This window comes from Ipomoea triloba, chromosome 14, assembly GCF_003576645.1.
Source record: "Ipomoea triloba cultivar NCNSP0323 chromosome 14, ASM357664v1".
NCBI lineage: Eukaryota > Viridiplantae > Streptophyta > Magnoliopsida > Solanales > Convolvulaceae > Ipomoea > Ipomoea triloba.
In genome coordinates, this window is record NC_044929.1 from 20,313,873 (window position 1) to 20,339,677 (window position 25,805).

The following is a 25,805-nucleotide window of genomic DNA, read 5'->3' on the forward strand; positions in this document are numbered from 1 at the left end:
CAAATCGATCATAAATAAAATGAAACCATGTAGCTTTCATGAATTCCACATTTAGAATTTGACAAACATGAGATTCTAGAAATTCATGAAAATCAACTCCAAATCTTGGACAAACACAATAATTTGCACCAAAAATAAGTTTGTCCAATTTCTTCCGAGTGTATTATATATCTTTTAAGTTAATATATTGTAACACAATACCTAAAATACAGCATGTATATACAAAAACATGTGGATAAATGAAAGGAATTTGCGGTGTACTTTAATCTGACACTGAAGCAGTAAAGCCATAGGTCATTGATTGATCAAAAAGCATAAAAAAAATTGAAGTCACCGTATAAGTTTGGAGAGATGAAGTTCAAAGCAAGTTGTCAACCCGTGCACTCATCTCTGTATTGCGAGTATATATAAAATGCGCAAAGGACGAGCGCGGGGCCATCCCGCCATTAATGACTCTTTCGCCCGACTTTTCCATTGTCTCTATCTTGGTCTCAATTGTTTTTGAGCAGTGCCAAAGCCGAAAAGATTAGTCAAAGTGTCAAACAAAAGCTCGTCCCCTATTCTTTCTATCAGCTTCTTCAGCGAAACCTCTGAAAAGCAGCCATTTACTCTTTTAATCCCTTCTCTTAAAGATAAAGATCAATTTATAATCAGGGCTGAGCTGAGCTGGGTTGTTCTTGTTCTTTGAGGAAGAAAAAGAGGTGGGTGCTTCTTTCCTCAATTTAATCTTTATTCTTTTGCTCTGTAGTTTTCTGGGTTTGATTAAGAACTTATTGGTTTTGGTGGAGTGCTCATCTTAGCCTTGGTGAATCAAAGAATCCACCTTTTTGGCTGTTTGGTTTTGTTCTTTGGTTGGGTTGTTTATTTTCTGGCTATTTTACTGTTTAGATCTGCTGTTTAACATGTTCTTGATGATTTGCAGACCAAAAAATAAGTTTGGTGAAGAAGATAGTGAGTAAAGGCTGGTTTTTTTCTGATGGGTATTTGCTTGAGTGCCAGAATCAAAGCTGAAAGTCTCCCTAATACAGGTGATTACATTTTAGTTCTTCTCTTCTTGTTTTCCCTTGAAGTTTTCTGCTTAAATTTTGATTGTCTTAACTGGGTATCCTATAACCTATTCACTGAATTTCCTTTTCCAAATTCCAATTCAAAGAACAATTTATCCTTGAATTGTTAGGGTTTTGTATGTTTTTGTAATATTTGTGTGTGAATTTGTGATTGGATTGATCAGGGCTAAGCTCGAAATATGTTAGCGCAGAAGGGAGTGATTCGAAAAATTCGAGTAGCAGTTCTGTGCTACCAACTCCCAGGAGTGAGGGGGAGATCTTGCAGTCCCCCAATCTGAAAAGCTTTACGTTTGCCGATCTAAGAATGGCCACCAGGAACTTTCGTCCCGATAGTGTGCTGGGAGAAGGTGGTTTCGGGTCGGTTTATAAGGGCTGGCTTGATGAGAACACGCTAGCTGCAGCTAGGGCTGGTACTGGCATAGTAGTTGCGGTAAAGCGGTTAAACCAAGAAGGTTTTCAGGGGCACAGAGAATGGCTGGTGAGTTCGTAAATCGTAATATCCTCCCTTGAGCTTTAATGTGTTTCATGATTCGTATGTAATGTTGCATACTTGCATCTGTTGTCCTACAGGCAGAAGTGAACTATTTGGGGCAGTTTTGTCATCCCAATCTCGTGAAACTGATTGGGTATTGTTTAGAGGATGAACACCGTCTTTTGGTGTATGAATTTATGCCCAAGGGTAGTTTGGAGAACCATTTGTTCAGGAGTGAGTTCTCTTGTCTCCCATGAAGAACATCTTTGTCTCTCTTATGTTGCTCTGTCTAACATAGAAACTATTGAATTTTTGGTTTCTAGGGGGCTCGTATTTCCAACCTCTCTCTTGGTATCTGCGTTTGAAAGTTGCTCTTGGAGCTGCTAAAGGGCTTGCTTTTCTTCACTCTGCTGAAACGCAAGTCATATATCGAGATTTTAAAGCGTCTAATATTTTGCTTGATTCGGTATGAACTTTAAGCCAACTCTCCTTATTGTGGAAGTATATATTTTTTGTGTCATTTTCCCCTCAATTTGTCATGATATTGCAGAATTTCAATGGCAAGCTCTCTGACTTTGGCTTGGCCAAGGATGGACCGACGGGTGATAAAAGCCACGTCTCCACTAGGGTCATGGGAACCTATGGATATGCTGCTCCTGAGTATTTAGCCACTGGTATGGTTTCTACTTCCCCTTTAGGTTTAGTTATTGATTTACTTTTCAAGCCTCGACCTTTTTCTTTCTAGCGTCTTGTCATTTGTATAACCACAACACAGCCTCTCTTGGTTGGTTTACTTAGCCCCGTTTGAATCGTTTGGTGTATAGGTCATTTGACTGCCAAGAGCGATGTCTATAGCTTTGGAGTAGTCCTCCTCGAAGTGTTGTCGGGCCGTAGAGCAATCGACAAGAATAGACCATCTGGGGAACACAATCTGGTAGAATGGGCCAAACCGTACATGGCTAACAAGCGCAGAGTGTTCCGCATTCTGGACAATCGCCTTGAAGGTCAGTATACGCTGGAGGTCGCGCAAAAAGTAGCTAATCTTGCCGCGAGGTGTCTTTCCGGGGATCCCAAGTTTAGGCCATCCATGGATGATGTAGTCAAAGAACTGGAACAGCTCAAGGCGCAGTCTAAAGGTAAAGGGAACACGCAGGCCAATACAAGCAAGGCTTCGAGACCTCGAAGACGAAATGCTGGAGATGCAAATGCTTCCGATGCCTATCCTAGGCCGTCCGGTTCCCCACTCTATGCCAAATAAATTATTGCGGGTTTGGAAGATTTTGCTCGCGTAAAGCTTAAAAGCGCCATTTGTGAAGACCACTTTTGACAGAGTATACGATCGGCTGAACTGTACAGTTACTTTTGGCCGATTTCTTGACATTCATCCCCTCCAAAACCAGGGCAACCAAGGAATGCTCTCACCCTGCCTTTTAGCTGGAGTGTAACACAGGTTCTAGGTACCCAAGTCTTGTTGCATATGTCTTCCTAGTTTACTCTCAATTGTTGTTGTTTTGTGTGTTGAATGGTTTTGTCCAGATTGGGAAAGTTTCTTGCTAGCTTTTTTTGTTTTGTTATATGTTTGTTCTTTTCCTTGGAAAATTGGGTTGTCCTCCCTTGACTTCAAATTTGACAGCACTCAAAGGCACGTCTTTTGAATGAATGATGATAAGGAGAAATGGCCCAAAAGGAAAGTGGATGTTGAAACTTCCTTTTCTAGTGATTCATGGAAGGAAATGTCAATGCATGAAGTAAAATGTAATACAAATAAACATTTGTCAATTTTTATGTGCCCGAACTAGTAGATAAGAAGTCTTACTTAAGACTTGCTTCCAACAACAGGGTTGGGGTGCACAGAAGTGTTTTACCTCATGGACTTGGAGGACAGGTTCATGGGGTCCAGAATAGTTGAGTGAAGTTGAAAAACATGAATTCATGGGATATTTGGCCGTCTATCTTTTAACCTTAATGAAGTGACAATTTGTACTGTGAATTATGATTCATATTGTAAGGTGGAACATTGATAAATATTCAATTATTATCATTATTTTTGTATACTGAAGGTTTTCTTTTAAGTAATATATTAAAAATGAACTCGTATGTCAAAAGTCTGCTAACTTGGGCCTTGAAAGAGGTCCGTTATAGCCCGAACGGGCCTCGGCCCAATTTGCTTGAAGCACATTCTAGGAAAATGAAAGGAAGAAATGACAATCCTTGTCTAAAAGGTATTTCCATTAGGTGTCTCACAACTTGCAGACATCCTTTGTTTCAAGATAATAAGGTTGCCTCGTATGTTTTCTCTAAAAGCTTTGACACACAAAGAGGCTATGCTGTTTCACCCCTTACACAAAATGACAATGGGTGAATGGATTGCAAGAAACAGCCTAATGTCACACAGCCCTACTTATGTTATAGTGGCACTGAACATGACAGTGAAAGAAGAAGAAGAAAGATTGGCTACCCGGAGAGGAGACAGGGCGGTGTATCACCGAGTTCTCACCAAACCGGGTGTCCAATTTCGCCAATCCAGCTTGCCAATGGATTTGTTCCTCAAGTTGATGATTTCTCTGAAATCAAAGCCCTTCTTTTGGTTATTGTTTTCCTGTACCTCGGGTTCAGCTTCTTCGCATTCATCTTCTTCTTCTGCATCTTTAGCAGCTTCTCCCTCTGCTTTGACAGTATCGGGCACAGCTTCATCTCCGGTTGTCTCAGTGATGATGCTGCTGAGCCTCTCCACGACCTCGCTCATTTTGGGGCGAGATTTTGGCTGCTTCATCAAGCATTTGTTAGCTAGCGATGCGAGTCTGAGTGCAGACTTGGTGCAGTTCTGTCCCTCCAGTCGAGGGTCGAGAATAACGTGGAATTTCTTTGAATCTGACACGTACGGTCTCACCCACTCCAACAGCTTCTGCTCACCTCGGGGCAGATTTCGCTCCAGCACCCGCCTACCTGTGATAAGCTCGTACAGAACCACCCCGAAGCTCCAAACATCACTCTTAGCAGTGAGTCTGCCAGTGTGAACATATTCAGGAGCAGCATAACCAACAGTTCCGACAACCTAAACCAAACAAATTCCGAGGAAAGCACATTAAAAACGCCCCCTACCTGTACTACCATCTAGCAAATCGCCTAACAAGAAGTTCACGAGTGTCAAAGAGTAGAAAAACAACTTACTGCTGTCGAGACATGACCGAGTCCTTGAGCCGGTCCCTGTCTAGCCAACCCGAAGTCTGAGAGTTTTGCGTTGAAGTCTTCATCCAGAAGAATGTTGGATGATTTAAAATCTCGAAATATCAACTGAACCAAAAACAAAACAAAACAATATAAAACGAGAAGATTCAAAATCAGGGAAATCAGAGTTGTTAGTGCTGACTAGCACTAATCTTCTTAGCAAAGTTTCAACAGGATATAGCTTTCAAATACAAAACACTTCAAATTTCATATATGTTCATATCCAAAATTCAGGTACTCAGCACCTAACCTAGTATCGTTTTCTGCTCATAAACATCTAAAAGTTGCCACGTAGTATAAACAACTTAGCGATTCAGAATTGTCAAACACAATACATTGTGATTTTGTCCATCCAGAAGTCATAATATTACGTGTGGTTGTGCACTACAAGAGTCCAAAAGTGTATAATTGCTGGAAAAAAAAAACTTTGATATAAGACGATTCTGAATCACCTGAAAATCCATTTCTTCGTGCAGATAAGCCAATCCACGAGCTGCATCTTGAGCAATCCTTAATCTCAAACTCCATGACAGAACATTAGGCAATCTAGAAAACAGATGGTCCTCTAGGCTTTTATTATGCATGAGCTCGTAGACTAGAAGTCGTTGGATCCCCCTCTCATCGTCTTCTGCACAATACCCAATCAATTTCACGAGATTTGGGTGCTTAACTACCCCCAAAAAGTTGACTTCATTAATCCACTCCTTGTGCCCCTGAATACTAAAACAAATAATTACAACACACCAAACACCGCTTAGCTTCTCAATCACTGCACATTTTCAAGTTTTTCTTTTTTCTTTTTTCTTTTTTCTTGATAGCAACTGTAAGTAGAGAGAATCAAAGTGAAAACTAGTGTAAAATCCACAAACAAGTGAGTTGTGAAAGAAAGATCTGAACAACACAGAGAAAAAATCAAACAAGCAGACCAAGTCCTCTCTTCTGCAGAGGAATCTTCCCTTTAAGTCAATTGTGGTGGCCAGTGACAGCGATGAACCATATTTGTTTCTATAAATTTTAGTCCGAGATAACATGTTTGGAAAAACTTGTACTTGGTGACATTGAAAGTTGGAGAAAAAGTCTTAACATTTGTGTCACGCAAAGGAATTGTGGAAGTCATGGAAGAACACAAATGGCTGTGGACTGTAGAGGCAACATTTGATCAAAGGTTGAATGATGCCAAACAAGTTGACATTCCTTTGTATCACTTCTGTGATAAAATTCCACTATTAAACTGCAATCCATACAAGAGAAAGTAAATTTTTTTCCTTTTTATTAAGAAAATAATCTTTTTTTTTTCTTCTAAATGACGAGTAAAACTAGAAGCCACTGTCCAAGAGAATCCATTGGTAAATCCCGCATTGTGACCGGAACTAGCAAAAGACACAAGAAGGTAAACCAACCTAAATTGACCAAGCTGATCATCTCGGCAAATAGGTCGCTTCCACAGGGAATAGAAGTCTTTCTTTCTTTTTTTTTGACTGACGAGGGAGGGAAACCGCAGCCACTGCCTGAGCGATGAATAAACTCTGGCATGTGATCCTAACCTAGAAGGCTAATAAATCGCTTCTACTAGAAGTCGAGCTTATAAACTCATGATTATAAAGCTAGCTGATCAACTTGATTGAGGTTGTCCGAGTTTAAAGTCTTTTTCACTAAACAAAGGGCACAAGTAGGTAAATACGCCTAAATTGTCCATAGTTGACTTGACAAATAGGCTGCTCCCACGAGAATATAAATTTTTTTTTTTTGAGTGACGACGGAGGAAACCTCGGCGACTACCCTATGATCCTAACCTAGAAGGCCAATAGATCGCTTTGTTAGAAGTCAAATTTATAACTTTATGGTTATAAAATTAGCTCATCACATGAAGTTTTATACTGTTTTGTATAACAACAAATTACAGTAAATTCTTTGATATGTTCCAATAATCTTGCAGAAGCAACAGAAAGTTTGAATATTTGAAGCAAAAATTATGAATAGAGTGAAAAGGCATGCCTGGAAACCATTGCGATTGAGCTGTTTAACCGCCACATCTACATTCGAATTCAAATCCGGGCCGGGTACGCTAACAACGCCTCTATAAACGCAGCCAAACCCGCCCTCTCCGATCACCAGAGCGCGGCTGAACCCTCGCGTAGCGGATTTGAGCTCCGCGAAGGTGAAAACCCGCAGATCGTTGCCCCGACGCTGAGCCAGGAGCTGGTAGAAGCAGAGCGAGTCAGTGAAATCCCTCGAGTCCGAGTCAAACTCAGAGCGCCGAGTCGACTCAACGCTGCTGGAAGCCACACTGAGGGAGCGGGCCCACGAGACCTTGGAAGAGCGGGAGCTTGAAACGACGCCGTCTTCGTCGTCTTCCTCCTTCCTCTCCCCATTCGTGAAGTGAAAGCATTTCATCCTCTCTTATTCTCCTCCTCAATCTTCAAGAAAACATGGAACCTCTCAACTCTCAAGTGTTGTACAAACGTTGAATGTCTGAATGTCGGAAAGGTATGATAGTATATATAGTATAGAGTATAGACTATAGAGTGCTTTGTTTAACTTGCTGTCTGTCTATCTATATAGATAGATGGATAGATAGATACAGACTCAACAACTGAACATGTATGTATAGGTTGGAGTCGTAGCATATGTAATAGAGCTAAAGGAGCAGGTTCTGCACATTGTCGTGTTGCAGAAGAGAGAGAGAGAGGGAGAGAGAGAGAGAGAAAGAGATTTGAGTCACGAGAGATGTGCGAAGTGGAGCCTGTGAGCAGAAATTTTTTTGTTGGATTCGTAAAATAGAAAGATGGAGAGGATAAAAGTGTCCTTTCACCCACTGCCCGGATTGCTTCATTTGACCGAGATTTGAATTAAATTACCAAAATGACATATTTGCCCTTTGAATTAAATTACAAAAATGACATAATTGCCCTCCATCTATCTCTCACTCTCCTCCTGGCCCCTCTCATAATGAAAGTAGGTATTGTGCTTCCTAGGACAACTCGATTAGTCATAGAGTGAAGTTTGAAAAGAAAGATGAGAGATCAAGTCACACTAGTAACACTGTAGGGATAACTAAGTTATTATGATTTACATCATCCTAAATGCTCTGTGAGGGGACTCCTTGTACACAATAAGTAAATATCTAGTCATTTTGTTAAGCTAAGTTACTATAATTTACATCATCCTAGGTGCTTTGTCAAGCCGAGAACCCTTGGAGCTGAAGATTCAACCTTTTAGGAAGAATGAAAGTAGGTATTATGCTTACCAATGTCCTTTTGGTTGAGTCTATTACATATAGTGGAGGGTTTACCTAATACACACCATCGAATAGTAGTTGCATGTTGTATTGTTACACAAATGAAAGCATGTATCATGAAAAAAAAATGGATCTAAAAAAAAAATAGTATGATAGGAAAAGAAAAAAATCTTTCAAATTTAAATATCACTCCATAATATTCCACTTGAATTTTTTTATTTATCCGGAATATACCCATCAAATTTGCTTTAAAATTCCCCCACCATTTATAAAATATTGTTACAAATAATAAAAGCAAGATACATTTGTCATTACACTATGTTATATTGAATAGGCATGTGCATGATGATGTGGTATATATATTTAATTTTGAAATTAATAGTAACATAATAGTAATGTTTAATTTTAATATGTGAGCATGATTTGACGTAGTTTGTTTTGTTTTGTTTTTCTTTTGGTATTATTTATTAGGTGATGTACATGAAAAGGAATAAAATGATTGAAAATATTTTGTGAGGGTTAGGGAAAATGATTTTCATAGGCACGGTGGTAATTGTGTTTCATGATATTATACTTAGAAATGAAGCATTCAACCACCAATTCAATCACAAAGAAGTGTAATTAACACAACTTTGTTTTACATTATAATTTATAACTATAAAAGTGTATATTGGGTGATACCCGCCTCCAAAGCCTTAGATGACAAAGTATCCCAAAGGATAAACTAGTTTAAGCAAGCCTTAGATTACCGACTCAATACTTATGCGTTTGTAGTTTCTCTAAATAACTGAGTTTAATTTGTTTGCTTCCTTTGTAGGGTAAAAAAATGTCCAAAATTGATGCCAGGAACTAATAATAGATGCCCAAATTGATATTTTAACTAACTACAAAAGTTAGTTCAAGAGTAGAGGTTTGACCCCAACTTAAGTACTACTTTTCGAACACCACTTTGTTGTCACTAGAAATCTTCCCAGCTCCCTTGGTCTCTCAAGGAAAACATCAATTATAGACACTCAAAATGAAGCCTTCATTGCACTATAAAAGTTAAGTAGAGATTTGATCTTAACTTAATATAATAGTCTACTAGTATAAAGATGAGACTTCATATAAAAAATTTCGAAATCAATTTTTACGCTTATCTTTAAAAGTGTTCATACATTATTATAAACCCTACTACTTGAATCTTTAACTTTGGAAACTATCTAGCCTAAGGTATGGTTGAACCCGTTGTGTGATGTAAAATGGATATTGAATATTGATGGTTAGAAAAAGTTTACTTAGGGCCGTATAGGTATTTAGCAGTGTAAATAGGCCTTGTTTGGATTCAGCCTAACAAATCGGCCCATATTCAAATGTTTGGAATTTATTTTATTTTAATCTATGATTATAATGATGTTTTTATTTTTAATTTTATTTTTAAATTTAAAAAATATTTCACTTTTAGTCTTAAATATACAAAATATCTTTTGTATTGTGAAATTTTTACCTTACTAAGTGTATTTTGTAATGTTCTGAACTAAAAATAAAACAATTTAAAAAATGTCGATAATTAAAAGTGAAATAGATCAAAGTGAAACAAAAAATGAAAATGTTTTGAGGGACCAAAAGTCAAATAAAATCTTTATTTTTAACACTTGAACTTTATATTTTTAGATTAATTTTTATTTTTTTAAAAATATTTTTAGAGCTAAAGACGTTGTCGTCAATCGACATAATTGTAACTCTTCCAAATGGAGGTCATAGGTTTGAACCCCACTGGGAGCATTGACTGTACTTTTTGTGTTACAATAGGATGAGAAAGTATGTATGTATCTGATACTATATTGTAACTGAGTCAATAATACTAAAAAAATTATGCAGACTTTTTTTTTTTATGACAAGGAATGCCTGCAATCACTATCTGATAATGTACACATGATAAATTTCACTTATACATGTGTAATAGCTTAATTGCATACCATGCATGAAGGATAAATTATACTAAGAAGACCGTATGTAATAAGCTTGATGAAAAAAATATTGACAATAATTACATTCATAACCTTCTAATATAAGAGTCATGACTGGTCAACCACTCGGCCACCCTTCTTGTGGCTATAACCCTAGCCCTTGAAATAAATCTTATCTCAGCCTTAGCTTATCGTATAGTATATATGATAGAAATAAAAATGTTATTTGAGCATATAATTGCTTATGTCAAACAGCATATGGTTTTCTGCTAATAAATCATACTGAGTGTATCTAATGTTTAATGTATTCTTTTTATTTTTTAATAAATTATAAAAGGGTATAAGATTACTATTAGAGAGTGCTTGGTTCTTTTTATTTTTTAATAAATTATAAAAGGGTATAAGATTACTATTAGAGAGTGCTTGGTTAAGCCTTGACGCAACATAATAAATGTGAATATTGTAATATCATATTCTCTTATTTAACTCACATGAATAAGATTTTTGAGTCTTTCTCTATCCGGGTTCACTCAGAGAGGCACAAGAGCTGGTCCAGGGAGAATCGTCACTTATGAAAATCGAACCTGTGTTCTCCGAAATTTTTCCCCACAAATAGAGCTCACTTGTCACTTGAGCTACCCATTGAGTTAACTCATAGGAATGAGATGTCACTATAGAGATCGCACTATCTTTGTTTTTGAGAGGTGTTTGATTCGAGTTATTTCACATAATCTTAGAAATGGAAATATTATAATACCACATTTCCCTTGTTTGATCAAACGACATGTGAGTTTATTATATTGCAAAGAATGTGAATTTTCAAACGTTGTTTTTAATTTATTTTTGGTAACATGTATGAGAATCATATTCCCCTCATATTCTATCTTATATGGGATTTCCGAGGACATTTCATTATTACTTCAAAATATCATTCGTACCAAACACCTCCTTATTTCAATTTTGGTAACATCAATGATAATTACATTCCTTCCACATTCATTCTCCGGTCATATGATATTCTAAAATATAGAGTCATCAAAACAGGTTTAACATCCGGGCTAGTTCGTCACGCCCCTTCAAAAACGCATGGCGAACTTTGAATTTTAGGACCCGTATTTTGACAGAATTTTTAGCATGTCCCGCCAAAATGGCGGGCTTGGCAGACCAATGAGGACCCGCCTAGTATGATTAGTGTGTCTATATATATACACACACACGCACACACACACACACACACACACACACATACACCATTTTATATAATTATATATATAAATATACATTAATTTATTTATTAATATTTAAAAAATGTATTAGTAAGTAGTACATTATATAAATTATAGATTCACGTATTATGTATTTGATTATTTATTAGAACTTATTTGTTATTACATACTCTATTAATTATTATTGTATTGAACAAATTACAAATGCATTAATATATGTTTAAACTATTCAAATTAGTTTAGTATACACTTATTAACTTTTTCATATTAATTTTATTTAAATTTAAAACTTTTTAAATTTGGCAGCCCTGCCGAGGCCCGTGGGCCTAAGGCAGGGAAGGGAGCGGCCTATTTTAGGGTCGTATTTTGGCGGGCCCGCAACACCGGCCTGCTTAGACTACTCTACTAAAAAATGTTACATGATCTAAAAACATCTTTTGAATTATACACTCTCACAAAAATTTTGTCGCAAAATAAATTAATTCAATCGAGTTTCAATCTATCCTATTCGAGAAAGTTTTTCTAACCTTTTTTTTTTGGTTTTTTTTTTTTTTTAATGAGAGTTAATTACCGAAATGGTCCCTGGACTATAACGAAATTTTATCAATTTGGTCATTGACTATTTATTTTTTTTTTTTTTTTTTTTGCAGTTCTCAACATTGAAAATCTTAATCACTTTGGTCTTCCGTTCGGCCAACGCCAGAAATCTATTTAATTCGAGGGTATTGCTGGAATTTCACATCACATGCCCTATTTCATCTCTTATTAAACCAAAGAGTTAATTATTGAAATGGTTCATTGACTAAGATTACAAATTTGATCCTGAGAAGCTCGGAAAACTATAACACACAAATTATACTGTAGAGGCAAACTACACTACCATGTGTGACAGGTTCAACAGAAGAGATGTTAAGAAAATAACTAAATTTGTGACTTTTTAATAAGAGAATTATGGTCTGATCTACTTACTCTGTATTGTTGATAAGAGTAGTGTAAGTCGATCACGAGTGAAGCAGGGAGATTCCAGACGACAAGAATAACAGACCAAATCTCAGTCGATCTTATTATTTTATTAGATGAGATAGAGTACCGGCGGTCATCTTTGTTTAATGTATTGTATAGGTAAATAAGTCAAGCGCATTGACCGGCCACTCTGCAAATGCATTGTCATGTCTGCCTAGGATGTCTCCGAAGGAAAATATTACTCAGACACTTAAGTTCTAATTTCTATTTTTATTTTCTCATACAAAAATTTAATATTGACACTTTCATTGAAAATTACAAAATGAAGATAACTTACCTCAGAAAATAAAAGTGAAAGAATATAAACTGAGAATCCATGTAGTAGAATTTAGGAAATATTATGGCAGGCCAGAAGAGCTAATAAAAACCTGTCACTTTGTGGCTTCACACTTCACACACCCAGCAGTAACGTAACAGCCTCATCAGCTCGACGTGTCAACTCACTGCCATATATGGCCCCTTTCTCTGTCATCTCGATCTTCCGCGACCAAAAACACCCAACCCATCCAGTTCAGACAACTAATTAACACACCAATTCATCTTTCTCGAGTAAGAATAGGTGTGATTCTGGCTGAATATAGATTATCCTCATAGTAGTAGGGTTGATCTTTCTCGAGTAGACCATGTAGACGTAATTCTAGCTAAATTTGAATTATATTCACTGGGATAGAAATATAGGGTACTATATGAAGTAAAAAATAAAAATAAAAGTATCTTAAGTTGTGCTCCCGAGGTGCATGGTTGACTAATTAAAAAAAGTAGAAAAAGCATCCTAAGCACCTAGCTAGTGAGTACTTGCATGGGCTCAATGGGGAGCTGAGGCTCTTCCATGTGGCCATATAGTGAACCTCTTAGTAGCTGAGAATATTGAGATAAAGATGGAATATCTAGGATGATATGGGATTTCCTAGTTGGTTTTACGGAGCACGTTTGGTTGAAAGGAAAGAATTTGGGAGAAAATGAATTGTAATTTGACGGGAAAAGAATAAAATTAGAATAAAGTATTAAAGAGCATACCAACATCTAAAATGGAGTTGATTTTTCAATTTTAGGAAAAAAAAAAAAAAAGTCGAATGCAAATGCATGCAATGCAATATTAGAATATAAAATGTAGCACTAATTTAATAATATTAGAAGAAGCAAGGACAATAAATTCATTTCATTCATTCATCAACACGACACAATTAGAGAACATCACCTAACCACGACAACTCCGATCCCACTTAATTATCCTTTCTAGTACGATAAAACATTCTTGCCCCAAACAACACCTCAAACCCATAAAAATGAAAAAACCTCAACAATCTTAAAGCTAGCAACAATGATAATGATAACAGACTCTCGAGATTGAGGTGTAATCCTGTTAGGTTACGAATTGGGGATATCGATGGTTTGAAGATCAGAAAGATCACGTACTTGGAAGAAGGAGCGGTTCTTGACGACGATATCGTACATGTGGAGCGTCTTGAAATCGGAGAAGCTTTTAGGGAGGGAGATGAGGTGGGCGGAGTCTTCGGAGCGGTGGAACTGAAGGAGCTCCGCCGCGGTTCCGTCGTGATAGCGCCGCCAACCGAGCTCAACCAGCCTCCGCTCCAGCTCCACGTAGGATTTGATGACTTGGTTCGCCGGAAGAAAAACAAGAACCCGCGGCCGAGCGCCGGGCGCGGTGGCCGTGCCCCCGCCGGAACACGACGACCCATAATCCCTCCGCTCGAAGGATTCCCGGGTCGGGTTAGTGATCAAACGTACGACCCCGTTCTTGTCGAAGATCCACACACCCGACATTATTATCTATCTTCAACTACCTATGAAAATAATGAGATATATATTAACATTTAGTCGATATGTTGTGCACATTTTCAGATAGTGATTGCGGGTTTTTCGGCTCAGAATGAGATAGTATCATCATGTGAAGGGTATGCATGGATAGGAGCAAGGACATCATGTGAATGCTGAGATATCTTGGAGTAGGCTTTTGGAAAACAAGCCAAATCACTTTCCTCAGCGTTCTTTGGAATACAAACGTTTTTATGTATGAACATGGGGCCTAGCTACCATAGGATGAGTCCCCATATGCATATATATAATATATTATATGTTGATGGGAATTGAGCCACCCAGCTACCTAGCTAATGTCATCCAGGGCAGCGAGCCAGTTGATGCATAGCTCATTACTAGTGCAAATTATAGACTGAGGTGAATTTCAGCAGTATTCACAGTTTCAGTTCTTATCCGAGTTGGATCCTTTGTCGTTGGTATCAGTACGTGTAAGTTTAATTTCTATTTGAGTTAGTTCTTTTGTTGGTATCCGTGAATAGCATCAAAGTTACTATTCAATATATTTTGTCTTACCACATTAGTGCAATTAATAAAGACTTACTTTTAAAATAAGAAGTTTCACTTAAAACTTACTTTTAATGATAGATTGAGTAGAATATGCTGATTTTCTGTGCACAAAAGTGTACGAGTCTCGAAGTTAAATTGACTTGAATTTCCTCTTCATAGGTCCGCAATTGATTCATGCATGATTCAAGATATAGTCCAACCAAGTTGAGAAACTTAAATTATAAAGAAAAAAAAAGTTAAATATATTTTGTAATTTATCTCTTTTACAAGATTTTAGGGACAAGACATGATAATAGGTGATTATAGAGAAGAAAGAAAGACATAATTAAGAAAAGATTAGATTATTGCCTTATTTTAATATAACTTTAATAGTTCATTTAGTTATTATGTGTATTAATAGTTTATTATAAAATATAAATACTCATGTTGTACCAGCACAAAAATCATCATAAAATAATGATGTTATATTCTTCCGTGTCATATCCTTTCTTTCTATGGTGTTTTAACTATTTTTTTGAATAATATTGACTCTATTACGATGTAGTATTCGTTTATACCTATTTTCTCAACTTATACAATGAAGTACAAAGAGTAAATGCCTCCACTGATGTTTAAACCTATGATCGACCATTTCAGAAATCTACAGATCAAGATATTATTGAGTTACAAGCTACTTTTCTTTCTCTAATCCCTCTTTTCTTCCTATTCTATCTTCTTTCCTTCTTCGTTCTTGATTCTTATTCAAAATCAGCATTCATTTGAAATAGTTGAAGGAATTTTTCAAAAAATATTCGAACTCAAAAATTGGTTAATTTCGTAACTAAACCAATGCGCATGATACTTAACAACCTTTTTTTAAGGGTCCATTTGGAAACGGAAATCTTTTTTTTTTTTTTTGAATTTTTCAGTGTTTTGATATTCAAAAAAAATGAATTCAAATGAAAATATTATTCATTCTAATCAACAAAAAAAAAAAAGCAAAAACTTGTGTGAGACCGTCTCACCATGAGACGGGTCGGGTCACGATGCAAATGTAACACTTATATGCACAAATGTCATACTTATATGTTCAAATGTAATACTAATGAGGAATAAAATTTTTGTTACTTATTAGGGTAAATGTAATACTTTTAAGGGAAAATACAATACTTTTACATTTCGATTTAAAAGTATTACATTTTTCCTCAAAAGTATTATATTTGCCCTTATAAGTGAGAGGCACTTGTCAATATTACTTATTATGAAAAATGTATTACTTTTTCTCTTATAAGTATCAAAAATTGTATTTTGATTAGTGTTATATTTGAGCATATAAGTATGAGATTTGCACATATAAGTATGACATTTGCACGGTGTTTTGACCCGACCCGACCCGTCTCACGAATAAGGATCCGTGAGACGGTCTCACACAAGTGTGACCCACAAAAAAATATAATTTGGCTGAAACTGTGGTTTAACTTTTTAGTTGGAAGACATTTTTCGAATTCTTTATTTTCTATTTCTCTTCCATCTCTTATTTTTTAAGTTAGTTTCCACATTATTATTATTATTATTATTATTATTATTATTATTATTACCTCCACCACGATCATCACCACCACCACCACCACTACCACCATCACCATCGTACCACTACTACCACCAACACCACTATTACACCACCACCAACACCAACACCACTACCCCACTGCCACTACAACCACCACCACTACTGCCATCGATACCACCACCACAAACACCAACACAACCACGCCACCACCACTACTATCACCACCACCACTACCACCAATATCACCACAACCACCACTAATAGCACCATATTGAAATTAAATATTATAACTCCTGAAATGATGATGAGAATTATTTATCACTCTTAGTTAATTTCAGCATAACACAAAGTGGAAGAGGTTACACACAGGTAGAGTCTATAAGTCTTAACCAGGAAGGTCTTGGTCAACAGAAAGATCTCCCCCATTTCGGCAAAGCATAGGTCAGACCAACAAACCTCGGTAAGACAGTAGACCACCAACGAGGTCTGTTGTTATTCTAGTAGAATTTAAAAAAAAAAAATTAGCAAAATCAATTTTTTATCGAACAAACATCAGGTATCCGAGTCACAAGTGCACACAAGTTCAAATTTATTCAAAAACTATAAAAGTTTTAAAATGCACATTTTAAGTTGTATGATGTGTATTTTTATAATTACTTTTTAGGCTGCACTTTTACATATCATATGATACATTTTATAGTTATGTATAATGCAGTTTCAGAGTTTACATATTATTATATAGGTACAAGTTCTCACATAATTTGTCGAACACATTTAACAAATTATATTGTCATATGGGTGTTTTTGGCACCTTAAAAAGAGACAAATAGTGGACAGTTGACAACAATAGCACTTAGATTCGGGACTAAGCTAGTTTTCCAAGGAAACAAACAGCTGCCATACAAGGAGTGCTGTATTTATAGTTTATCGTCGTTACTCGTTAGAGGGTTAGCCTATAGAGGCCCCGGCCATATGCACTACTGCACTACAATTTACTGTACAATACTTCTCATTTTTAGAAGTTTAATTTTTTTTTTAACCATTTAAAACTTATATACATATGTGTACATATATAGTTTATGCATGATGAGACTTTGGGTTACCACTCTCCTCTTACACGGTAAGAAAATTTGTTTTTATACTATTTCAAATTCATTATGTCTCAAAAGAAAGAAATAAATGTATTGTCTGATCTTCTTGTCTAATCTCAGTTAAATTGGTAATTAGGTGATTATTACGCTGAATCAATATCTCGATGGGTTAAAAATCTTCTCTTTAGGGCTTCCCTCCAAAGGATCTGATTATAATGGTTAGAGTATTGAATATTTCGGACGCATTGTAAACACATTGACAAAAAAGGAATGAAATTAATTAGTATAGTCATGCTCCAACGTTACTACTTCTTGTTTAATTTAATGTTCAAAAAGCTTTTATATATTAAGGCCCTACAACTCTCCCGACCAGTTCCTTTCTCTCTAGTGAGTTCATCAAAGATATTTTCTTCCCAAAATCCTAATTCCAAAAAAAGGAATTGTTTTAGTTAGCTAGAGCTAGCACATGATAGGTTAAGTTTGATATTAGGGTGAGTACAGTTGCTAGTCTTGTCAATTTATTTAAATAATACATGCACTTTCTAGTTAACAAATAAGTGTTTGATTCTAACATCCCAGAACCCCAATAAGTTGTGGTTGAATAAAATAATAATAATTTTTTTGATAGTACTACACATATTTAAAGTTAATTTGTCATAATTTACGTAAAAATTTATACTCAGCTCACTACATAAAAATATGATAATCTAAATAAAGTCCATCTTACTTAAAGTTAATTTTTATTATTATATAAAGAAGTGTGAAATGTGAATAAATTTAAAAACAAAAGTTTAAACACTACGGGCAACCACAATAGTGGTTTTTGAGGAGGCATGTCTTTGTGGAAGGGAGAGGGATCGGAGGGGAGATATTGTTCAAGAACCTTACAGGAGAATCTTGATTTTTTGCAGGAATTGTAGGCTCCACCAGAAAACAGAGAGTCTCCATGGTGTGCGTGAGATGCACCAGGAGCGCTCAATCAGGCGCGTTATTGCATTACAAATTCTTTCTTTCTTCGTCTTCCCCTTCTCTCTCCCATGTTCTCTCTCCTAATCATCCCTAAAAAACTCTTCAAAATTCATATTTATTAGGGATGCTCCATGACGTTTTAGTTGAAGCACTAGACAAGTCATATATAGGGACATTGGAATTGGAACTCAATTCATCAAGTCAAACTGCATTTAGACATATTGAGTGACAAGTGCCTTGAATTGAAGGCTTGAAGCCAGGACCTTGGCTCGCAAAAGTTAAAGGTTCTGATGAACTTCATGTAGAAATATTAGTCCATATTTAATGATAATAAATGTAAGTGGTCTCCTTTATTTGGGTGTATATAATGTGAAAATATTTGTCCTTATTTAATGATAATAAATGTATGTGGACTCCTCTATTTGGGAGTATATAATGTCGAAATATTAGTCATTTAATGATAATAAATGTATGTGGTCTCTCTTTTTTTTTTTTTTTTTTTTTTGAATACAATGTGGTCTCTCCTTTATTTATGAGTATATTGTAATGAGTTGTAGTGTACAAGTAGGGCATGTAAGTTTGTCGAGGCAAATTATACAATTTACTTTCTTTAGCAGTTTTTAGTCTGGTGTAAGTTTAGAGTTAAAACTTATATTATAATGAATTGTCGTAATGTAGTGTGTATTCATTGTGGTTCATGTAATTAAAAAGTTTTGTTGGTATATCAATAGGTTATATATTGTTGTTTGAATTATTTTATCTTTTAATCTCATGATTATTAGATCATTTTGATATTATGTTCTCAAGTATCATTTGTATTATAGTGAGTAGGGATGCTCATGGTTCGGCTTGAACCAAATCATGCACAGAATCAAATAAAAACAAGGTCCTCTAGTAAAAAGTGATGACTAATCTCAATCATCGATCCATCATGGTTCATCAATGGTTGAAGATTTTAGTAAAAAAAAATATAGAATGTCAATTTTATAAATTTTAAAAAATTTTAAGAGTGAGGTTTATTTTATAGTTATTGTAAACTTAAAATTTTAGTAATTGTAAAATCCTAACTTATGATTTCTCAAGATGGAGGGTATAGATACGTTCACACTTTTTTATAAGAAGAGGCTAGTGTTTTCACTTGAACCCTCCCATTTTTACACTTATGATCCCAACATTGAGCCGGGGAAAAAAACTTCACATTTGACAGTAACAAGTCTTAAACCACTTTGGTTAATAGTATATGAAACCAAACTTAGAGGCATTTTATTTTAATTTAAACTTTTAATTAAAACAAAATATATTTTTCGATTCCCCAAACACCATTTATACTAGACAGAGGGTGAAAGTAGTAACTACATAATTAGTCTTTTATGGGGTCATCCCCTACAATTGATTTTTTTTTTTTGAAAAAAAAAAACAAAAAGAAAAAGAAGAAGAAGAAGAAGTTATACTACAATTCTACAAATACTGTTAGTGATCAATCATTATTGCATGGACCATAGTCCACACAGCTGTGTGGACCAAAAATAAAAAGTACATTATTTTTGTATTGTAGGTACATTATTTTAGGGTACATTATTTTTGTATTGAAGGTACATTATTTGATATATACTATCAAATAATGTACCTACAATACAAAAATAATACACCTACAGTACAAAAAGTAATACACTTTTTATTTTTGGTCCATACAGTTGTATGGACCATGGTCCATGCAATAATTTGCCGTTAGCGATACTCTGGGTTTACTCTGGGTTTGAGAAATGGGACAGTAAAAAGGGCTAAATGCCTAAAATCTATTTAAGCCCAAAACCACCATCTCTAGCATATTCTACAAAAGCCCATGTTCATCATTGAACCATATCTAATACAAAAAGGCATGTTATATGGTAGACCTTGATAGCAAATTATTGTTTGGATTGTTGTCCACATGGCTAGATGGACAACGGTCTAAAACGACGCTATTTTGATGTTTAAAAAAAAAGTTTTCTTGCTATGCGCGTGTGTTAGAATAATGAATATTTTAGGTTAAAATAATGTACTTTATGTGTTAAAATAATGAAATTTCTGAGGTAAGATAATGTATTTTATGAGATAGAATTATGTACTTTATGTGTTAGAATAATGTATAATGAAATTTCTAGGGTAAAATAATGTATTTTATGAGTTAGAGTAATGTACTTTATGTGTTTAAATAATGTATTTTAATGATATTTGACTAAAATTATTTTTAATCTAATTTTTAATAATATTAAGTTTAAAATTAGTATACTAAATTTATATATTTAAAAACTATACTAAAAGCCCTATTAAATACAAAAAAATATTCAAATTTATAAAAAAAAATTTGAAATGATATATAGCACTGATATATGGTGAAACATGTCAATGAAAATACACATATAACTAATTTTCACAATAACTGCTGCGGACTATATTTTTATAGTCACTTCAGCTCTTTAATTACTTACATACATTACTACAAAGTCAATATACTTCACAAATTAGCCTCAATATGATAACCCCATAAGTTTTATTTTAGATACCACATAAAATTTACTTTTAAACGTGAAAATTCCTTCCAACATAAGTTTGGCCGAACTGCCAGTTGGCTGGTACCATGTTCCATGAGGTAGAGGTCCGTCTATCACTACCTTTGACCTTAAATGAGAGTGATTGACCGACTAAAGTTGCACTTGTTTCCCAATTTTGACCCCAATTGCGACTCATCCCTATCCAACCAGTGTTGGAGCCCTTCACGCTCACCTTTATTATATCCCCAGCACCACCAACATTGCTGATTAACACCAAGTTGAAGAAGCGGTGGCCGTTAATTGTGAATCTTATTCCTCCGCTCTTTTTGCATGCCACTCTGCACAGTATATCACAAAATTTTTGTCATATCAGTATGGGTATGTTTGGTTCAAACATTGGAATCGGAAGGGTAATAGGAATCAAATCAAATACTTAGTAATGGTAATGAGTTTAAATATAATGAATCACTTTGTTTAGTAGTAAATAGGAATTGGAATCAAAACAAAAAAAAAATTAATAAAAAAATAAATATATAAAAATATATAATAAAGATATATACACATACATACATGAGTATATAAATTAAAATTTCATATTTAATGCATGGACGATGACCTTTTTATTTATTTATTTTTTCATTTTCTCTCTCTTATTTTTGATCTCATTATTCAAAAGTTTAGGAGTAAAAGGATAATGAGCTTTGTAATTACTAAAGAATTTGATACCAATAATGGAATAACATGATATTAAAAGTTTAAAACTCGGGGGTAAAAGTCCCTCCCCAACCACACCCTATGTGTTTTATGAAATACAAAATAATTTATACTAAATGAAACATACTAAGATACAACAATTTGTAAGAATAAGAATCAAATTAGCCTTTGGTTTCAAATTTTGACCAGTATTGACGCAATTACTATTTACTAACACACACCACCAGATTTTGTGAATGTCCGTTGAGCACATATTCATACCTATCCTATGCCCCACCTGTTTTAGGCAAAAATTCTCTGCGTTTCCTTAATTTTCGGTCAAATATATTCCTTATATAATGGGATAACACATTTGTTATGAAATATTTTTAAAAAGATTTAATATAATTTGAGGTTCGAGTATACTAGTTTTGTCACATTTAATTCTAATTAAATTTTTAAATTGACCACCCATTGCCTCTTGACTTTCAAATTGTTACCAGTCCAAGTTAATCACTCATAGTCCTTCAACTATCAAATTTTAACTACTCATGGTCATTTCAGGAGAACTGCGGCTAGTAAAATTTTGAAAGTTGAAAGACCATGAATGGTTAACTTAGACATAACAATTTGAAAGTTGAAGGATCATGAATGGTTGATTTAAAAGTTGATGATTAAACGTAACAAAATCATTATACTCGGAGGACTCTATATAACATTAACTCTTTTAAATATTACAGAAAAAGACTTAGATTTAATACGGAATAATAAATCTGACAAATAAAACAAGACTAATGAATTATATGAAAATTTTGAGATATGCAATGGGCATATTAGACAAAAATTGATAGTACACTATACAAACAAAAGACACATGTTATAATACATATACATATATAATAAAAGCAAAATTGTTTAAATTAGAATATATATAATAATGTTACCGGCGGTGAACTACGGGGACGATTCCGGCACGATATTGGGCGATGGTGAGAAACATGGGCATGGAGAGGTCGAAGTGGGGGCGAGGAGGGTTACACCAGCCGCCGTTGTCGTTGGGCAAAGCGTAATTGGGCGGGCAGAAGTTAGTGGCGGTGATAAAGATGGAAGGGCTGCCGGAAAAGCAAGACTTGTCGTTAGCACATTTGATTTCAAAGCAGGCCCCGCAGCTCAACCCGTCGTTGAAAAGCGCGGTGCTTAATGCGGCGGTGTTTACCCCGTAGCCCTGGCTGTACAGGTTGCCGTAGCCACACGCGCCGCCCATGGTCCCGGAGGCGTCGCTGCCGCCGTAGAAGGTGGCGTGAGCGCTCTGCCACGGACCGCCGCTGTAAACGCCCGGGACTCTGGCCTCGCCGGTGATTGTGAGTGACGAAACGACGGAGATTATTATCAGAATGCACAACGCGCTAAAAACACCCATTTCTTGATTTTCCGGGGAGAGAGATGAGGATGGTGTGGATCGGAGGAAGCGGGGGAGTTAGTTCTTATGGAGGAGGTGCGCAGGGGCAGAGGATGTAATTTTGCGGTTCACTTGCATGCATGAATGCGATATGAGCGAGCATATTCATCTATTCTTGTATGTATAAAAACTAGTTAAATAAAATATAGTGTAACTAAAGCTCTTCAAAAATATATAAATACTTTTTAAAAATTATATATATATATATATATATATATATATATATATATATATATATATATATATATATATATATATATATATATAAAATTAGAAATTATGACATCATATTCAAGGAAAACTTGGAAGTAACCTGTAAAAAAATGTTATTTGCATAATTTTTGAGTTTTTAATCGTTTAACTAAGCATTTTTTTTGTTCAATGATTCAATTACACAATGTGTAAAAGGTCAGTGGTCTATTTGATTTTTTTTATTTTTTTATTTTTTATCTAAGGAACTTAATTGCACTATTTAGTCAACTTAGTGACTTATTTGACCACTTTTCCCAATAAGAATACTAAATACTAAACAAAAAAATCAAGCAAAATCTAAATAAACTGAAGTTCAAACATTGAGGAGCGCACAAAAATTGATAACTTTTGAAACAATCTTTGCAAATTGATGGTGATGACCTAAATTACATAACAGATAATAATTAAGAGACAAAAAAATGTGTGATTTTCTTTATTAAAAAATAATTATAAATTTCTTAAATTTTACCTCAATTTTTCTAGCAGGTACTACAAAAAATAAAATACGGAGTAAATCAAAAAAATATATTAGTTTTTTCTTAAAGGATTAAAAAACTAAAAACAGAAATGTGGGCCAGCTAGAATTAGAAGACACAGAATGGAAGGATGGTATTGGAATCAAATAGGGCCCATTATAAAATCCTCAAAAGCCCAATCACTATCAAAATAACGGTGAGCTTTAACTGTATGTGGGCCCGCATTGCCTCTTTCCCTCTCGAGAAATACTATTCGGACTTTTTTTTCTTTTTTTTAAGAAACTATTCAGACTTTTTAATTCTTCTCCCAACTTTTATTTCCTTAAACCCTACGCTTTTCTTGTGACCCACGAAATAAAGATAACTTGTCCATGATTTTCATGTCAGGAAGTAAAAGTGAAGGAGTAGAGATTGAGAATCCATGCAAAAAAACTCTTTCCGCTCATCCTGATTTTGTATCAAACTTAGAAAATTTGTATTCTCGACTTCTCACATGTCTTTTGTGATAAAAAACTTATCATATGTCAAAATCTGTAACTATCGTTAATGTGCAATTTATTTCTTTATACTCGTATAACATTAACAACTAATATTACCTTTCAAATTCACATCTAACATAAAAGTATAAAATATTATTCTAAAAAAGAATCATGATGTCATACACTCCAGGGATCTTTCTAAGCCATTATGAATTTATCACCTCAAATATATAAATACTTAAAAAGAATTTTAAGTAAAGAAAGAAAGATCTCATTCAAAATCACTAGTTGTAATATTAAACTTTTGCTTATTAGCTTCCCATATATCATTTATCAAAAAATAAAAAATAAAAAAATGAAGAAGCTTCCCACATATCAATTATTTCATTGTCTAACATATATTCCTACCATGTGGTGTTCTAACTTCCAATATCTCTAAGTATATCTCCCTACAGCCTACACTTTGTCTATTTTGGGGTGCATCACTCACGTCACATCCCTATAAATCCTTTGGTCACTTTTGACTCCACCTGGATGGATTGTTTGCTATCCTCCCCCATCTATCACAATTCACACTTTTTTTTTTTTTTTTTTGGGTGAAAAAGAAAATTCACAACCACGACTGGAAAGTATATATGAGTAAATCTCACTTTCATATAATAGCCCACAAATTATATATACAAGAGAGGTAACGACACTAAGAAAACTCTGCACGACATACTCAACTGAGAAAGTGTTGACAAGAATCTAATTTAACTTGTGTTAATTCACTAAAATTCAAACTCTTGCCCTTAAATGTGTTGGCAAGAATATAACTCATAACACTTGTATGATAGGCTCGACCCTATAATCCACTACCCACTTGATCGACAATCCCTTTAGGCCGGGCACATACAATTCAAAGATTCTTATTCATAGGCAGATGGTAATAATTAACAACTTATATGAACACTTACCCTACCAGCCATTAGGTCACATTTATTAAGGAGTGTGCTAGCTAGGTGGTGAACTGAAGTTAAGGGCAAGAGCTTGAGTTTGGGGGGTACATATATATAATGATAAGGACAATATAATATAATTATTTGTATGACTCTGTATAGTAGCCTAGGTGGTCTGCAAATGTTGAAGAAAAGATTTAGGGGTTGAGTTGTGGCCACATTGCCTCTACCATAGGAAAGAAGGAAACATCATTTGGTCTGCTGTATTTCTGAATAGAAGATTGGAAGCAATTAAGATGTCAGAATCAGCAAATATTAATTGTTGTACACTACACAAGATTCAGGAAGATACAAATAATAATATAATGCTTTAGAGCATCCCCATAAAAATTTTGGAGTAATTTTTAAGGAAATATAATCCTAAGTGAAAGAGATAGAGTAATTTAGGTCTTCATTGTAAGAAGCCTTTGGCTTTTATTATATGTGTGGACCCCACTAAATCAGTTAACTACTTCCTGGTGCGTATTATGCACACCAGGAGCGTGTTATTTTAAATCATTTGTAGTTTTTTTTTTTCTTCTTTTTTTTTTTTTTTTTTTTTTTTGGNTTTTTTTTTTTTTTTTTTTTTTTTTTTTTTTTTTTTTTGGATTATACGGAGGGATAACCCCAAAACAAGAGAACTTAATATACTCTAACACCACAACGCACACTAGGGATGCCCAGGGTGTCTTCCTCTATATTTCTCAAAATAACAGCAGGAGGTTCTCTTAAGCAGCTCCATCTATCTTCCCTTTAGCACGCAAGCTTGGCCAGATT

The 25,805-nt window shown here is 34.9% G+C and overlaps 4 protein-coding genes across 6 annotated transcripts; 1 reads left to right on the forward strand and 3 right to left on the reverse strand.

Annotated features, from left to right (window-relative positions):
* The first annotated feature begins 448 nt into the window (after nt 1-448).
* Nucleotides 449-3,525, forward strand: LOC116005115 (probable serine/threonine-protein kinase PBL9). Of its 2 annotated transcripts, none has more exons than XM_031245360.1 (7): nt 449-701; nt 923-1,028; nt 1,259-1,545; nt 1,638-1,773; nt 1,863-2,005; nt 2,090-2,213; nt 2,364-3,525. In XM_031245360.1, exons 2-7 carry the CDS (start codon nt 977-979, stop codon nt 2,795-2,797), a joined length of 1,176 nt encoding a protein of 391 aa, XP_031101220.1. In that variant the 5' UTR covers nt 449-701; nt 923-976; the 3' UTR covers nt 2,798-3,525. The 2 variants fall into 2 exon arrangements, with proteins under 2 accessions (XP_031101220.1, XP_031101219.1); XM_031245359.1 differs by having other exon boundaries at nt 450-701; nt 1,232-1,545.
* A 225-nt stretch (nt 3,526-3,750) lies between these two features.
* LOC116005114 (serine/threonine-protein kinase PCRK1) lies at nt 3,751-7,506 on the reverse strand. 2 transcript variants are annotated; one of them, XM_031245357.1, is made up of 4 exons: nt 6,763-7,506; nt 5,220-5,480; nt 4,711-4,833; nt 3,751-4,594 (listed from the first exon to the last, which is right to left on the reverse strand). In XM_031245357.1, exons 1-4 carry the CDS (start codon nt 7,159-7,161, stop codon nt 4,022-4,024), a joined length of 1,356 nt encoding a protein of 451 aa, XP_031101217.1. In that variant the 5' UTR covers nt 7,162-7,506; the 3' UTR covers nt 3,751-4,021. The 2 variants fall into 2 exon arrangements, with proteins under 2 accessions (XP_031101217.1, XP_031101218.1); XM_031245358.1 differs by having other exon boundaries at nt 5,220-5,487; nt 6,763-6,889.
* Nucleotides 7,507-13,470: 5,964 nt separating this feature from the next.
* On the reverse strand, nt 13,471-13,999 carry LOC116003534 (flowering-promoting factor 1-like). The gene has a single exon (XM_031243427.1). It carries the CDS (start codon nt 13,986-13,988, stop codon nt 13,572-13,574), a length of 417 nt encoding a protein of 138 aa, XP_031099287.1. The 5' UTR covers nt 13,989-13,999; the 3' UTR covers nt 13,471-13,571.
* Nucleotides 14,000-20,490: 6,491 nt separating this feature from the next.
* Nucleotides 20,491-22,883, reverse strand: LOC116003780 (expansin-A4-like). Its single transcript, XM_031243705.1, has 2 exons — nt 22,330-22,883; nt 20,491-21,030 (listed from the first exon to the last, which is right to left on the reverse strand). Exons 1-2 carry the CDS (start codon nt 22,803-22,805, stop codon nt 20,721-20,723), a joined length of 786 nt encoding a protein of 261 aa, XP_031099565.1. The 5' UTR covers nt 22,806-22,883; the 3' UTR covers nt 20,491-20,720.
* Between the last annotated feature and the right edge of the window lie 2,922 nt (nt 22,884-25,805).